Genomic DNA, 13,006 nt, shown 5'->3' with positions numbered 1-13,006 from the left:
TCTACCAGTCTGGCCGTTATCGTAGTGAGCCGTGATGATCTGCTCCCAACCATCTGGGATCTCCTTGTACCATGTGACTTGCACCACCAGCTCCGATTGTTCTGGCCGGAAGCGACAAGGCAGGACTGTCTCCTTTTCGGCCAGGGAGTAGATAGAGTCGTCCAGGGGCCGCTCCACGAACCCCCCTTGAGTCACTGCAACCAAGAAGGAAACTATGTTCCATCAGCTTTCAGTGGCAAGTTTTGAGATGAATAAATGATCAGTATATTTTACACAGTATACGACGCACTGGATTATAAGGTGCACCCCAAAAAAGTACTCTTTTGTCATACATTTTTCATATATAAGGCACACTGGAGTATATGGCGGACGAAATTAGAACTACAGTAAGAGTTACTGTATATATTCGTGTACAGTCGTTGAGCATCTTGTTATATATAAGTGCATTGATAGAGCATTAAAAAAATGTCACAGACCAAAATCGCAAAACATTATATGCAACAGGAGTTGAATTCGAGTCGCTGCAGGGAGAATGCGAAAACCTAACCACTAGACTGCCAGGGATACATATAACATATGAAAAAGCATTCAGTTTGATCTCATTCACACACTATTTTTATGGTACCAAAGAGTAATATTAGGGAATGAAGAAAACAGAAAGTCATCATGAAAGATAAAAATAAATGCAACACTTTGGTGTGTCTGTTTTCTACATTGGCTAACATTTGTTTCTGGTACTGTGAGTAAAATAGTGTAATAATGAGATTAAACCTAATGCCTCTTCAGCAGAATGATTTAATGTGCATGCTCTTGTTTATCCATTATTCTAGAAAGAAAAGAACTGTTTACATTTCAGTTCAAATGACAACCACAACCCCAAAACAGATGACAAAATGAGAGTTTATTCTAGCACATGCTCGCAGTTTTCTTTTATTCTAGAATGAAAATGGTCAAGGTAAGAAAAAGACTGCTTTAAATACAGTCCGAATGCCATCCCAAACCCCCAGAGAGATGTAAAAAGATGAAAAAAGAAGAGTTTATTCGAGCGAGTCTAAGAAATTGACCTACAGTGGAACCTCGGTTTTCGAACGCCTCTCAGTTCGGACAGATAGGTGTTCGACCAAAAATTTCTAGAAATTCTTGCTTTGCTGTTCGGTCCAAAAATCGGAGTTCGAACGCCGGTACTCTAGGGTGCGATGCTGAGCGGCGTACGGGTGTTTTAGCCCCTAATTATGCCTCCGAAGAAGGTCGGTGCAAGCAGGACAGGTGAAAAAAGACAAGTTGTTTGTCCAACTATTGCCTTTAAGAAAGACATAATAGCTAAATATGAAAGAGGTGTACGAATTTCCGATCTTGCTAGTGAATACAGCATGGCTAAATCTACTATCAGTACGATAGTAAAGAATAAGGAGGCTGTGAAATCGAGTGATGCGACTAAGGAAGTTAGCGCTATAAGCAAGCAACTGCCGCACACAAAGGTAAGAAATCCTATTCATAATCCTTTTTTTATTTTTACACGTTCATGTTAGCGTAATCTTTCATACGGAAGATTACGCTAACGCGAACGTACGATTAGCCTGGGTTAGCTTCATGTTTATGTTCATGTTAAACATTCAGGGTGTTAGAACGGATTAAAACGATTTTACATTACTTTTAATGGGAAAAACTATTTTCGGTGATCGACCAAATCGGTTTTCGAACAGGGTTCTGGAACGGATTATGGTCGAGAACAGAGGTTCCACTGTACTTGCACCTGCAACACAAGCAGCTTGACAGGGGTTGCACTGATTTATGTCTAATTCGGGCGTTTTTAGGTGCGTCTTATAGTCCGAAAAAAAATGCTATAAATGAGAGGATATTAGAACATAGGTGATAAATGTATCTTCTGCTGATTGTGGCGCAGCCTTGCCTGTCCCGATAGTTAAGTCCACTCAGAAAACAATGGAAGCTGTGCAGGGATAGACATGTCGCCGGACGAGTTACACTTGAAGATCTGTCGCAATGCCTCGTGTCTGGACACGGCACAAATTCACAACAAGCATAGAGTGTTTGGCATTGTCAAACGCCTTTTCTAAACAGATCAGCAGTTATCCCGAAATGCAAATACAGTATATCACACATGTCAAATGTGCTCCGCCACATAATTTTATGTGGCCCACCAGACAATGCTGAAAGAAGCACAAGAGAAAAATTAGCCAAAAAACAACCTGCGGTTTGAAATATGTCCAATGAATGTCACCAAAGCTTAGCACCACTCAAACTCACACACCGTAGCTGTATTTGCTGACTACCATTAACCATCCATCCATTATCTGCACTGCTTATCCTCAGTAGGGTCGCGGAGGTGCTGGAAGCCCTCCTAGGTTTTACTTAGGATAAAAGTCAAAGATGTGCTGTTAAAGGCAATACAAAAATTCCAAAATTAAAACACCTGTGCAGAAATTTCAAGAAGTTTCAGCCTCTTTCCACAATATATATGAAACCCAACAGCAAAGTTCCCATATTCGGGAACACGTTTTCATGAAAAACAAATAATCCGAAAGACTTTTGAATCAATAAATAAATCATTCAAATTACAGTTTCTGTCCATCTTTCTGCTAAGGGTACTTCCGAAAAAACGAGAAGGAAATAGTGTAGTTTGGTCATTGTCAGTCCCCGTAATTTGTATTTTTCCTTGGGCTGTAGCACTTATTTTCGGTTGCAGGACAGGGTTAGGGTTACAGCGATATGTTGTGGTAAAATATAACACAGTGTCGCTTTGAAAAAAAAATGGAGAAAAATATGGGGGTTGTTTCAAACAAAATGATCATAATCTGTTTATTTTTGTTTTTGTGAGGTATTTTAGCAAAAAGACTATATTTTGTTGTGGAGTTGTTTAACACCAAATTACTCGAATTTCGGGCATTTAAACAATTGTTTGATTTTTTAAAAAATTCATTTCAAATAAAAACACAGGTTTTAGGAGTTTATTTTATATATATGAGTCCCGATTTGAGAAGCTGAAAAAAGAGTTTTGTGTGAAGTTATTTTAAAGTAATTGACGCTTTGTTAAAGACATTTGATACAAAATTTGTTTTGTAAGAAAAAAGACAATTTTTGAGTGGGGTTACTTTAAAAAAAAGAAATAGCTTTTTTGCATATACTTTTTTACAAAACACGATTTCTGGGGGGCGTGTTAAACGTTTAATGTTTTAAATTTGTTTTGAATCGAACCATTGTTGGGGTTGTTTGGAGAAAAAAGGTTTGATTAAAAGGAAAAAAATGTTTTCGTTATTTTAAAGCGATTGACGTATTAAACAAGCTATTAAGTCAGTAAAGTTTTTTCCTGTGATGTTCAAAAATAAATGTGTTTCCAGCCAAGCAAATCAGTGTTTATTTTTGACCCCACGGTTTTTAGAGTAAACTGATATTCAATTGACTTAGTGTAGAATGTTCACATCACGAGTGCGAATAATGACACATTTGTGACTCCTATGAATCATTGTGACCTGAAAATGAGACTGAAGGTGATTCATGCATTTCTGGTGAACAAGTTTCGGGCCACATACAGAACTAAGCGCATAGACTTGCCCAAAGGCACAACAACACGTCTTTTGGAGAAAGAGCAAATGAACAAACCATTCGATGTCCTGAGTCAAGGCGATACCAAAATATTAATTAATGAGAGCAATGCTGAATTTAGGAACAATGGGCCATTTTTGAAAGGCTTCAAATCTGAGTTGATTGTGTCATTTTTCAAATTTTATTATTAAAAAAGGGCATTAAAGCAGAAAAAAACAAATTAAAAGCAAGACCGTAATCCGGCTGTGATGTAACATACACATTCTTTTAAAAGACAGAGTGAGCATCGGCTTGAATTTGCATAAGTAGTTTGAAACCGTTATTCCATTTGAAATACAAATGTGAGGGTATTTGTTTGAAAAAAGACACCAAAGTGTTGAAGAATTGATAGATGGTTAGACATAATTGAAATGAGAGAACATTGACTTCACCGGAGATGACAAAACTAGCTCGACAGCAGATAACTCTAGAACCACGAGATCACCATAAAACACCTAAGGATAGTTTAACATGAAACTTTAAAAGAAATGTGCAAAATATTTTCATGAATGTACTCAATCAAGGGCTGCACGGCAGCGCAATGGATAGTGCATATGCAGCACAGTTCTGAGGTAATGGGATCAAACCTTCCTGTGTGGAGTTTGCATGTTCTCCCCATGCTTGCATGGGTTTCCTCCGGGCACTCCGGTTTCCTCCCACATTCCAAAAACATGCATGTCACGTTATTTGGCCTGTCCAAATTGTCCCTAGGTGTGAATGAGCGAGTGAATGGTGTTCTGTCTCTGTGTGCCCTGTGACTGGCTAGCGACCAGTTGAGGGTGTCCCCTGCCCACTGCCCGAAGATAGCTTGGATGGGCTCCAGCACCTCCACGACTCTACTGAGGATAAGCGATGCAGATAATGGATAGATGGATGGATAATCAATCAAAACAACAACAGCAACGTGCAGTGACGGACCCCGATATGCCGTTCATGCTTGGATACTATAGTAGCACATGTGTGAGACAAGTGGGAATCATACTAAGATATAGAATATATAAATGATTGCAGGTTTACGGACCCCGATTGACCAAATGTACAAATCCACGGCCGTTTTGGGGCAATTTTTGATTTCTTGTGGGATATGCTTATTTCAATAGCACTTTTAAGTCAAAATATACCAGCAAAACCTTTTGACAAATAACTGCATCACATCGTGGTACACATGATGCTCTGCAGCGGACAGGAAAGCCCTACAGAGGATTATAAACACAGCCTGAAAGATACCCTTTGCCCAGCCAGGAGGACATTGCCAGCTATTGCTACCTCAGCAGAGCTAAACACATCCTGAATGACTCCTTACACCCCAAAAAACGCCTTTTCGAACTTTTACCATCTAGCTGACGGTTTAGAATCTAAACCTTTTATCTAAACTTTAGATACAAGGCTCGAAGGAAGAGACTGAGGGATAGTTTCTTTTCCAGAGCTATTAACACACTAAACCAGCGTTTTGGAACATAGTTTTAAGTGCAGTATCCCAGTTCTAAGTGCAACATCCCTGTTGTGTATAGTTTTCATTTTGGATGTGAAACCCTCATATCAGAGGTGAATCATTTATATTGCTATTTTTAGCATTTCATTACATTGTATATTTTGCCAACTGGAGTGCCACCCTAACTTTGTTGTAGCAAAAGTATGATAATAAAGGTCCTTCTGATTCTGTATAGTAAGAGAACGGCTGTATTTGACTTTTTCCTTATTTATTACTCTATAAAAAAGGCAACCAGTTTTTCCAGATGTCAGTCAACAACACGCCACTGTTGTTGTTTTCTTAACCTATTTTGAAAGGATTCCACAGTTGCCTACTTTTATTGTAAATCTTTGGGGGGAAAGAGCCTTTTAGTGACACGCTAAACTTGGTGTGTCGTAACTATACTGTTAGAATTAGAGTGCATGTTCCTCCTATATGAAGCAAATGGATCCTAATACAAAAAAAGACTTCTTACCAGATATCCAGACCAGTATACAAAACAGTCTGAGCAGGGATGTCATCCTCCTGAAGAATGTTGCACCGGTCGACCCTACAAATCATCAGCCTGAGCTTTTTAAATCAGTCATATCCAGTCTTCTAAATACTGTACTCTAAAAATCCAAAATGCATTTTCTGTGCTGGTTTGCCACACACATGGTGAGAGCAGAAATAATAAAAAAAGAATCACCTGGCGGGTAATTCACCTGTTTGCTGTACCTGCACGCTTGCGTTTCCACCTCCCTTTTTCAAGTCACCTTTCAGGTTTGACGGTGACAGTTTTTTTTCTGTTCTCGTCTTTACTTGCTCATGCCGGAGGCTGCAAACCATACGATTCCACCGGCAAACAAACATCGACTATCAGAAAAACACTCCAAAGACCTTTTAATGTCAGTGCTTTGCTTACCTGAAACCCCTGATGATTTTTTCCTCCAAATATTGTTAACATTTATATAGTGCAATTGAAAACGTTAGGGCTTTAGCATTGAGTTATAGCTTTATGCATAGGTTTACTCAATATTCTGGTTACATAGCATAGCAGGGGAACAAAATCACATTGTTAATATCAAAAAACGTTGGTGTGTTGATAATTTATCATTGTGCAATATTTTTAAAATTAACTTTCTAATTTTGTCATTTTTTCATTTTAGCAGAGTACTGTTTAAAGTAAAGCAAGAAAAAGAAAACAAGCAGTTATCTGGTCCGGAGCCTTCGCTCTGAAAATGCTGGTCTACTAATGATCCCAAGAGCCAAGAAGAGATCCACAGGTTCGAGAGCGTTTTCCATTCGGACCCCGGTGCTGTGGAATGCTCTTCCCCCTGAGATTCCATCTGCAACCTCAGGGGAACTGTTTAAATCTAGGATTTAAACACACTTCTATTCTATAGCTTATGAATAACCTATATTTTATGCTGACAATATCTGTGTATTATTTGCCCTCATGTAGGTTTTAGATCAGGGGATGGTGTCATAAGAGTCGGTTGTCTGTATTAGTCTGTGGTCTGTGCATCCCTTTGAGACTCTGTGATTGAGGGCTATACAAATAAACATGACTTGACTACTGTTTAAAGCAGGGGTGTCAAACTCATTTTAACTCGAGGGCCACACGATAGAACAAACATTCTCTTGGGGGCCGGACTAGTCGATTAGAGGGATAGAAAAAGAGAGAGAAAGAAATAAGAGAAAGAGAGGGAGCGAAAAAGAAAATGGGTGGGACAAAGAAAAAGAGAGGGAGAGGGGAAAAAGAGAGAGTGAGAATGTGAGAAACAAGAGATAAAAAGAAATATTGAGAGGGGGGGAGAGAGAGGGGTAAAGAAATCCAAAGAAATATAGAAAGAGAGGAGAGAAAATAGAAAGAGAGGAGAGAAAGAAGGGGAGAAAAAGAAAAGGGAAAAACAAGAGAGGGAGAAGGAGAGAAAAGGAAAAAAGGAAGAGAGAGCAAAGTAAGGTAAAAAGACAGAGAGAAAGAGACGGAGAGTGAAAGAGAGAGAGATAGAAAGTGAGAGGAAAGAGGAGCGAGAGTGAGTGAGAGAGAGAAATACAAGTACAGCGTTTATGAGAGGCACCTGGCTTTGGCAACATCACGTGAACATATTTCAACTTGCAGCTCATTTTTCTCTTGCGCTTCCCTCAGCGTTGCCTCGCGGGCCGGATTCAATCCCTTACTGGGCCTGATCCGGCCCGCGGGCCGCCTGTTTGACACCCGTGGTTTAAAGTAAAGCAAGAAAGATAAAACAAGCCGCTATCTTGCAACAAACCAATAACCTTATACTTAAAATATAATTATCTTTCTCATTTGACATAATGACTTTGGTTTTAACGCTTTTAACTGAGTTAGTAACATGTAGTTAAGCAAAGTAAAACGTTCAAAGTAAAGCAAAAATAAAACACTTTTATCTGCTAACCTAGATTTCTTGTTTTACACTTTTTGTTTGTTTTTAACTGAACTTTTTGTAGTGTTAGCAACATTATCCGGTTAAGCAATTTAATAATAATAATAATAATAATTTCCTTTGTATTGTCATTCTTTTGTAGATCTATTTTAGGAATTAGTAAAAGGAGAAAAATAAAACAAGCTCAACCATCTGCTAAAAGATAAAATGTTATTCTCCATTTAAAAATATAATTATCTTATTTCAGTTGAACCCTTATTTTTATTATTTTAAGCTGAATTTGTAGTGTAGCGTTAGCATCATTATCCAGTTTTGCTAGCTTGTCTCCACCAAATATTGCAAGTTTGCTTCATAAAAATGAAGTGAATCTTTTTTTGTGCGTGGAGCTGGTAACATACCCCAAAAAAATAATTCAAACGATGTGAAAAAATAAATAGAAAATAAAACATTTTTAAAATCACAGACCACTCACTGGCATTATGTTCTTATCCACTAGGGGACTTTTTGACGAAGTCCTGCTCTATCTGTATGCTGGTTTGCACTGCCACCTAGCGGCTAAAATGCGAACATTAAAAAAAAGTTATTTTCAGTTCAATTGTTTCTTCTTTTTATTTCCAACTTTGACTTAGGATTGTATTTAAGCATTAAACAAATGAGATAAAATCAGTGCTTGTGTTGTCCTTCCTTGTTACTTCTTGGCGTCGATTATTGCATATGTGTCATTGACATGAGGAGTCAATCCCTGTTTGGACAGCAAGCAGCACAAGAGTTATATTCAGTATTTTGGTGTGTGTTAATAATTTAAATTATGTCACACTTACGGTATAGATGCCTTCTTGGTTGCCCTAGCATTTGAGAAAAAAACAACAGCTTAGCAAAATGGTATGGCTCGAGCATGTGCAGTGTTTTATGAGATGCAATGTAAGAAGTGAATTATACTTTGCTCTCTCCAATGGCTCAACATAGTGAATATGAGAGTATAGTCGCTATACTCTCATACTCACTCATACTATAGTGGTATGTATGAGAGAGTATAGTAGTGTTTGGCCATGGGTATGACCAGAGCCAGCCCAAGGCATATGCAAGCTAAGCGCCTGCTTCGGGCCCCACAACCACTAAGGGCCCCCAAGAGTGGTTAACCTTTTGGGTGCCAACTTTGCCACTTTTTGGGTCCACTCAAAAATACTTGCACAGAAATACAACAAAAATACTACACAATAACTACAAAACTAAATATCAAATATAGTGCTTAAAAATGACTGATGATAAATGGAATCCACATGTGTGTAATCAAGTCTCTGTATAAATGCAAATATCCCAAGCGACTTGCAGCTGTAATCGCAGCAAAAAGTGGCGCTACAAAGTATTAACTTAATGGGGCTAAATCATTTTGCACACCCACTTTTTTGTTTTTTATTTATTAACAAAGTTCAAAACATCCAATCAAGTGTGTTCCACTTCATGATTGTGTCCCACTTATTGTTGATGCTTCACAAGAAATTTCAGATTCATATTTTGATGTTTGAAGTCTGAAATGTGGCAAAAGGTCAAAGTTCAAGGGGGCCAAATAGTTTCGCAAGCCACTGTATTTGTGCATGGATGTGACTGTGTCTATAGGAGAGTAAAGCTGTGCATGTGTGAGAGAGAGTCGTATGTTAAATGTGAGAGCAAATGTGATTGACTTCTTTTACTTTACCTTCTCTCCATTGACCTTCTTCTGCGCTCGAGCAGTGCGAATCTTCAGAAACAGAATAACAAAGTCATGAATAATCACATCTTTTGAAAGCAGCAAAATGCATCATGCTTTATTGTTTTATTTTGTTATGTACAGACACTTTTTTTCATTTGAGGTTATTTCACAATCAAACAGGAAGTCAAGCAACATCTCCTGACAGAGAGGTTGCTTGAAAAGTATTGCCCACCTTCAGTCGGCAGTAAAGAGCAGTCAGGATGATGCCATACAGAAGGAGAATCCCGTCCAGCACGTAACATATTTGGGGTTCCACCAGAGCAGCTACAAAAATAAATAAACTGGGAGATTTTTAATTGCATACCTGTCAACATTTGCCAATGAACCCCTAACCAACCCACGCCATCACCAACTCAGCACGGGATGCATGCACAATGTTGACCCAAAACAGCAAGAGTTGCAGTACAAGTTTGAATGGAGCGAGGGAAGATTTGTATGTTGAGTTTCATTTTCAGAGTGGCAATTTACAAAAACAACAGTTTGTGTTCTGGTGCACCAATCGCAATGTTAAGGAACATTTTTGTTTTGTTTTTGCAATTTCCAGAAGCAGGCATTTAAAGCACCTTTGTGGCCTGTGCCTGTAAGCCATTAAAATAACAGACTGGACCGAGAAAATCGTTAGGAATGTCCACGTTTGTGGTCTCCATTTCATATCTAGTAAGTTGTAATGGCGATATTGAATGGGGAATGCCACAGTATGTGTAAATAGGATAAGTGTCAAGGAAAAGCGTTTGCGTGTGTTTGCTACCAATACCGAAAATAGACGGTAATTTTGCTATTACTGGTGCTAGCAAGTAAATATTTTATAACAATATTTATAACAACACTACTACTACGACTAATGTAAGGGAAATTATGGTTTAAATGTGCCTTTTACACTGTTGTATTTTTATACACTCTTATACTTTTATACTCTAATATCTTTATACTTTTATATTTTTATAGTATACTCAACAAATGTGTGGTATTACAAATTCGAGTTATGTTAAGAGGCAAGCACCTCCAAGGTCAAAAGATTAAGTTCCCAAGCACCAAAAAATGAGTCTCTGATTAAAGAGCTAAAACTTGAAAGGCCACTGTTTCTCAGGCTACTCCTCATTCCTCTTTAGGCCTGTTAGCTATTAATCAAGATGGCCTTGCCTCCCACATTCCTTTCTTCTTACAGAGACGCATTGTGTTACAAAGTTTCACTGATTAATTATACTCGCACGCCATCCAGTGACCAACATCATACACTGCATTTGATTGTGTGATTCCTGTCCAAACCAATCAGATTTGTTTCCTGTGTTCGGATAAACCAATCAGATGTGTAGTTTCATTCTTGGGTTTTCCAATAAATGAGCCTTCTGCCAGAGGCGGAGCGTGATTCTTTCCTGATCGGATCCTGGAAACAGGCACCTAAGATGGATGGGGCTGTCATGGCGGACTCCGTAAACATAGTCCCAGAGTCAACAAACGAGAGGAAACGAGAGGAAACGAAGCTTGCACCGAATGACCTAATTTGGTTTTGACGAAGCGGGCGAGGAACAGAATAAAACGCCCATTGCAGAATTTGCTTTCGAGTTGTTGCTAGGTCCAGAGGAAACACAAGTAATTTGTACCGGCACGTTAAAAATGATCACAGCATGTATAAAGGATTATAAGTAAAAGACAAAGAAGGTGCATCTACAAATGGACTGAGAGGTAAACAAACCTCCATCAAAACAGAATGTGACCTTCATGCCGTACAAAAAAAGTTCGCAAAGGCACAAAAAAATAACCGCTAGTGTGACTAGCTTAAAATGTCTAATAGTGTCCAACCCAAAAACTGCATTATCGATTAGAGGTAACACTTTTCATTTATGCAAGTTAATAAGTGAAATGTTAGAATAAGAGTAATACATAGTTGTAGCAGTTGTGTTAATAAGTTAGCAAGAATGGTGGGTTTAAATTAATACTTTAATACATTTGTTGCACTGATAAACATGCTGCAGTAGCACATGGTAAATTTTATATTACACTATTTACAGACATGTCATATTTTAAGCCTTAAACGTATGGGGATAATTTTTAGTGTGCAATATTGACATTTTTACAGTGTGCACAAGTTAATTATTGTTGTTGTTCACTTTATTTGGTGTGGGTTATTTCAAGTGCGTATATTTCATCTTTTATAGTGTGCAAATGTTCTTGATTTTTTTAAGAGTTCATTATTTCCTTTTTTCAAATGTTTTTTTATGTTAGATGTTGACTTTGTTTGGTTATGAAGACATGTCAAAATGAATAATTGGAATGTTATTTAGTGATGTTTAATTTTGAAAATTTTCCAGACCACTATTTTAATGAGCTTAAAGTGCTATCTAGTGCATTTCATAGGTGGGTAGGTACTCGATTGAAGAATTAAAAAGTAAAACATGGTCTGGCGCTAGTAATTCACTGGGGAGCCAGCCTGCAAAAGTTCGGGAACCATTGCTCTAGAACAGGGGTCGGGAACCTTTTTGACTCAAAGAGCCATAAAAGCAAAATTCAATAATTTTATTTTGGGAAAGAGCCACAACATATATTATGAGACAAATTTACAAAATTGCTAAACCCGCGCCCCAGACAAAAGCTCAGTCTTCAGCACATTTATTTTCGATGATTTGATAAAAATTATGAAAAGAGAATAATGCCAGAGCCCGTGTCTCAAAATCAACAAACGTACCACTTTAAACTTGTCCCTTTCTTGCAATTACTCAAGATCGGTTAAACTGACCCTTTTTTTTCCATACACATTGGTTTCAAAACCAGATGCAAGCAGTTATTTAGTAAAAATGTCACAACATTCTGCAAACAGGGAGCCTGATGTGCTTACCTTTGGCGCAGACGGAGTAGGGCGAGAGATGGGAGGGAGTGCTTGCACTTTTTGCATAGCTCCACCCATCCCTCCCACTCACCCAATCAAATAACTTTAAGTTCTCTTCCGGTGTTTTGGCGTATTTACAGTTTGTTCTGTGGATTCATCATAAGGTATCTGAACACTGAACACAGATTATGTAGTGAGCTTTTATATAAAGGATTCTTTAGCGTTGTACAGCCAAAACGGTTTTTTTTTTTGGGTGTGACACCTTGACTATAAGTTGTAGTGAAAAACGTGCCCTATATATTCTGTGAAGTACTGCTATCAAATTCAGCTTTGGTTTGGCTTTGCGTGTATCTGAACAGGATTATTAGCTCAAGTTTTGAACGAGATGGAGAAAATTTGCTCTCTGATCCACAGTTACTCATTGAAAGAGCCATAGGTTCCCGACCCCTCTAAAACATCAAAATTCAAGCATTTTCAAAGATTTCAAGCATGGTACGAACCCTGATGAAAGGAGTGCAACATGTCAAAGGTTTGAAAACAATTAGCCAGATCAGTCAGACAAACACAAGAACCAATTCAAACTCGGTTTAGTTTAGGATTTGCTCAAAAACATCATCGGATTCGAATTTCACAAGACGAATAAATAGGACGAAGGAAAACCTCGACGTGCGGCGACACAAACTCACCCGCTCGACCAAAACTCATCCACAGGACAACGGTCGCCAGTAACTGGCTCCTGCTCCACGAGGCCATGGTTCTGCTGACCTAACCGGTTCTCTGAGCTTTTTAGAAGCAGGGTAAATTAAAAAAATGTAAAAACAAACAAAATGAAAAAAAAATGTCACAGCTGAGAGAAGGGGAAGTTGTGGTCTGTGCGCGAGGTCCATTTGCTCAAGCCACTCCCTCCTTTTGAAGACCAAACCGCAACACAGTAAAAACATTTTGGTTTTCCTCCACATTGACACAACGAA

General features: G+C 38.4%; 2 protein-coding genes across 5 annotated transcripts in view; both read right to left on the bottom strand.

The window, feature by feature from the left end:
- The window catches only part of LOC148356417 (nectin-4-like), a 23,652-nt gene extending 15,565 nt beyond the window's left edge, over positions 1 to 8,087 (bottom strand). Inside the window, exons 1-5 of one of the 4 annotated variants that reach the window (XM_088346732.1) lie at positions 7,934 to 8,087; positions 5,976 to 5,998; positions 5,776 to 5,888; positions 5,547 to 5,621; positions 6 to 194 (exon numbers count right to left, since the gene is read on the bottom strand). In XM_088346732.1, the coding sequence (XP_088202858.1) occupies positions 6 to 194; positions 5,547 to 5,621; positions 5,776 to 5,888; positions 5,976 to 5,998; positions 7,934 to 7,939 (406 nt within the window). In that variant the 5' untranslated portion in view covers positions 7,940 to 8,087. Of the gene's footprint in view, positions 1 to 5; positions 195 to 5,546; positions 5,622 to 5,759; positions 6,870 to 7,933 lie in introns of those variants that run through there. The other 3 variants (XM_088346734.1, XM_088346733.1, XM_088346731.1) reach the window with 3 other exon arrangements.
- On the bottom strand, positions 8,052 to 12,937 carry fcer1g (Fc epsilon receptor IgFc epsilon receptor Ig). The gene is made up of 5 exons (XM_088346737.1): positions 12,722 to 12,937; positions 9,384 to 9,475; positions 9,158 to 9,199; positions 8,283 to 8,306; positions 8,052 to 8,203 (listed from the first exon to the last, which is right to left on the bottom strand). The coding sequence occupies exons 1-5, from the start codon at positions 12,786 to 12,788 to the stop codon at positions 8,150 to 8,152; spliced, it is 279 nt and encodes a 92-aa protein (XP_088202863.1). The 5' UTR covers positions 12,789 to 12,937; the 3' UTR covers positions 8,052 to 8,149.
- Between the last annotated feature and the right edge of the window lie 69 nt (positions 12,938 to 13,006).

Source organism: Urocampus carinirostris, chromosome 11, assembly GCF_059441175.1.
Source record: "Urocampus carinirostris isolate Australia breed hairy pipefish chromosome 11, RoL_Ucar_1.0, whole genome shotgun sequence".
In the NCBI taxonomy this organism is placed as follows: Eukaryota; Metazoa; Chordata; class Actinopteri; order Syngnathiformes; family Syngnathidae; genus Urocampus; species Urocampus carinirostris.
The sequence above is the reverse complement of the archived record's forward strand: the minus strand, read 5'-3'. Positions and strand labels throughout refer to the sequence as shown.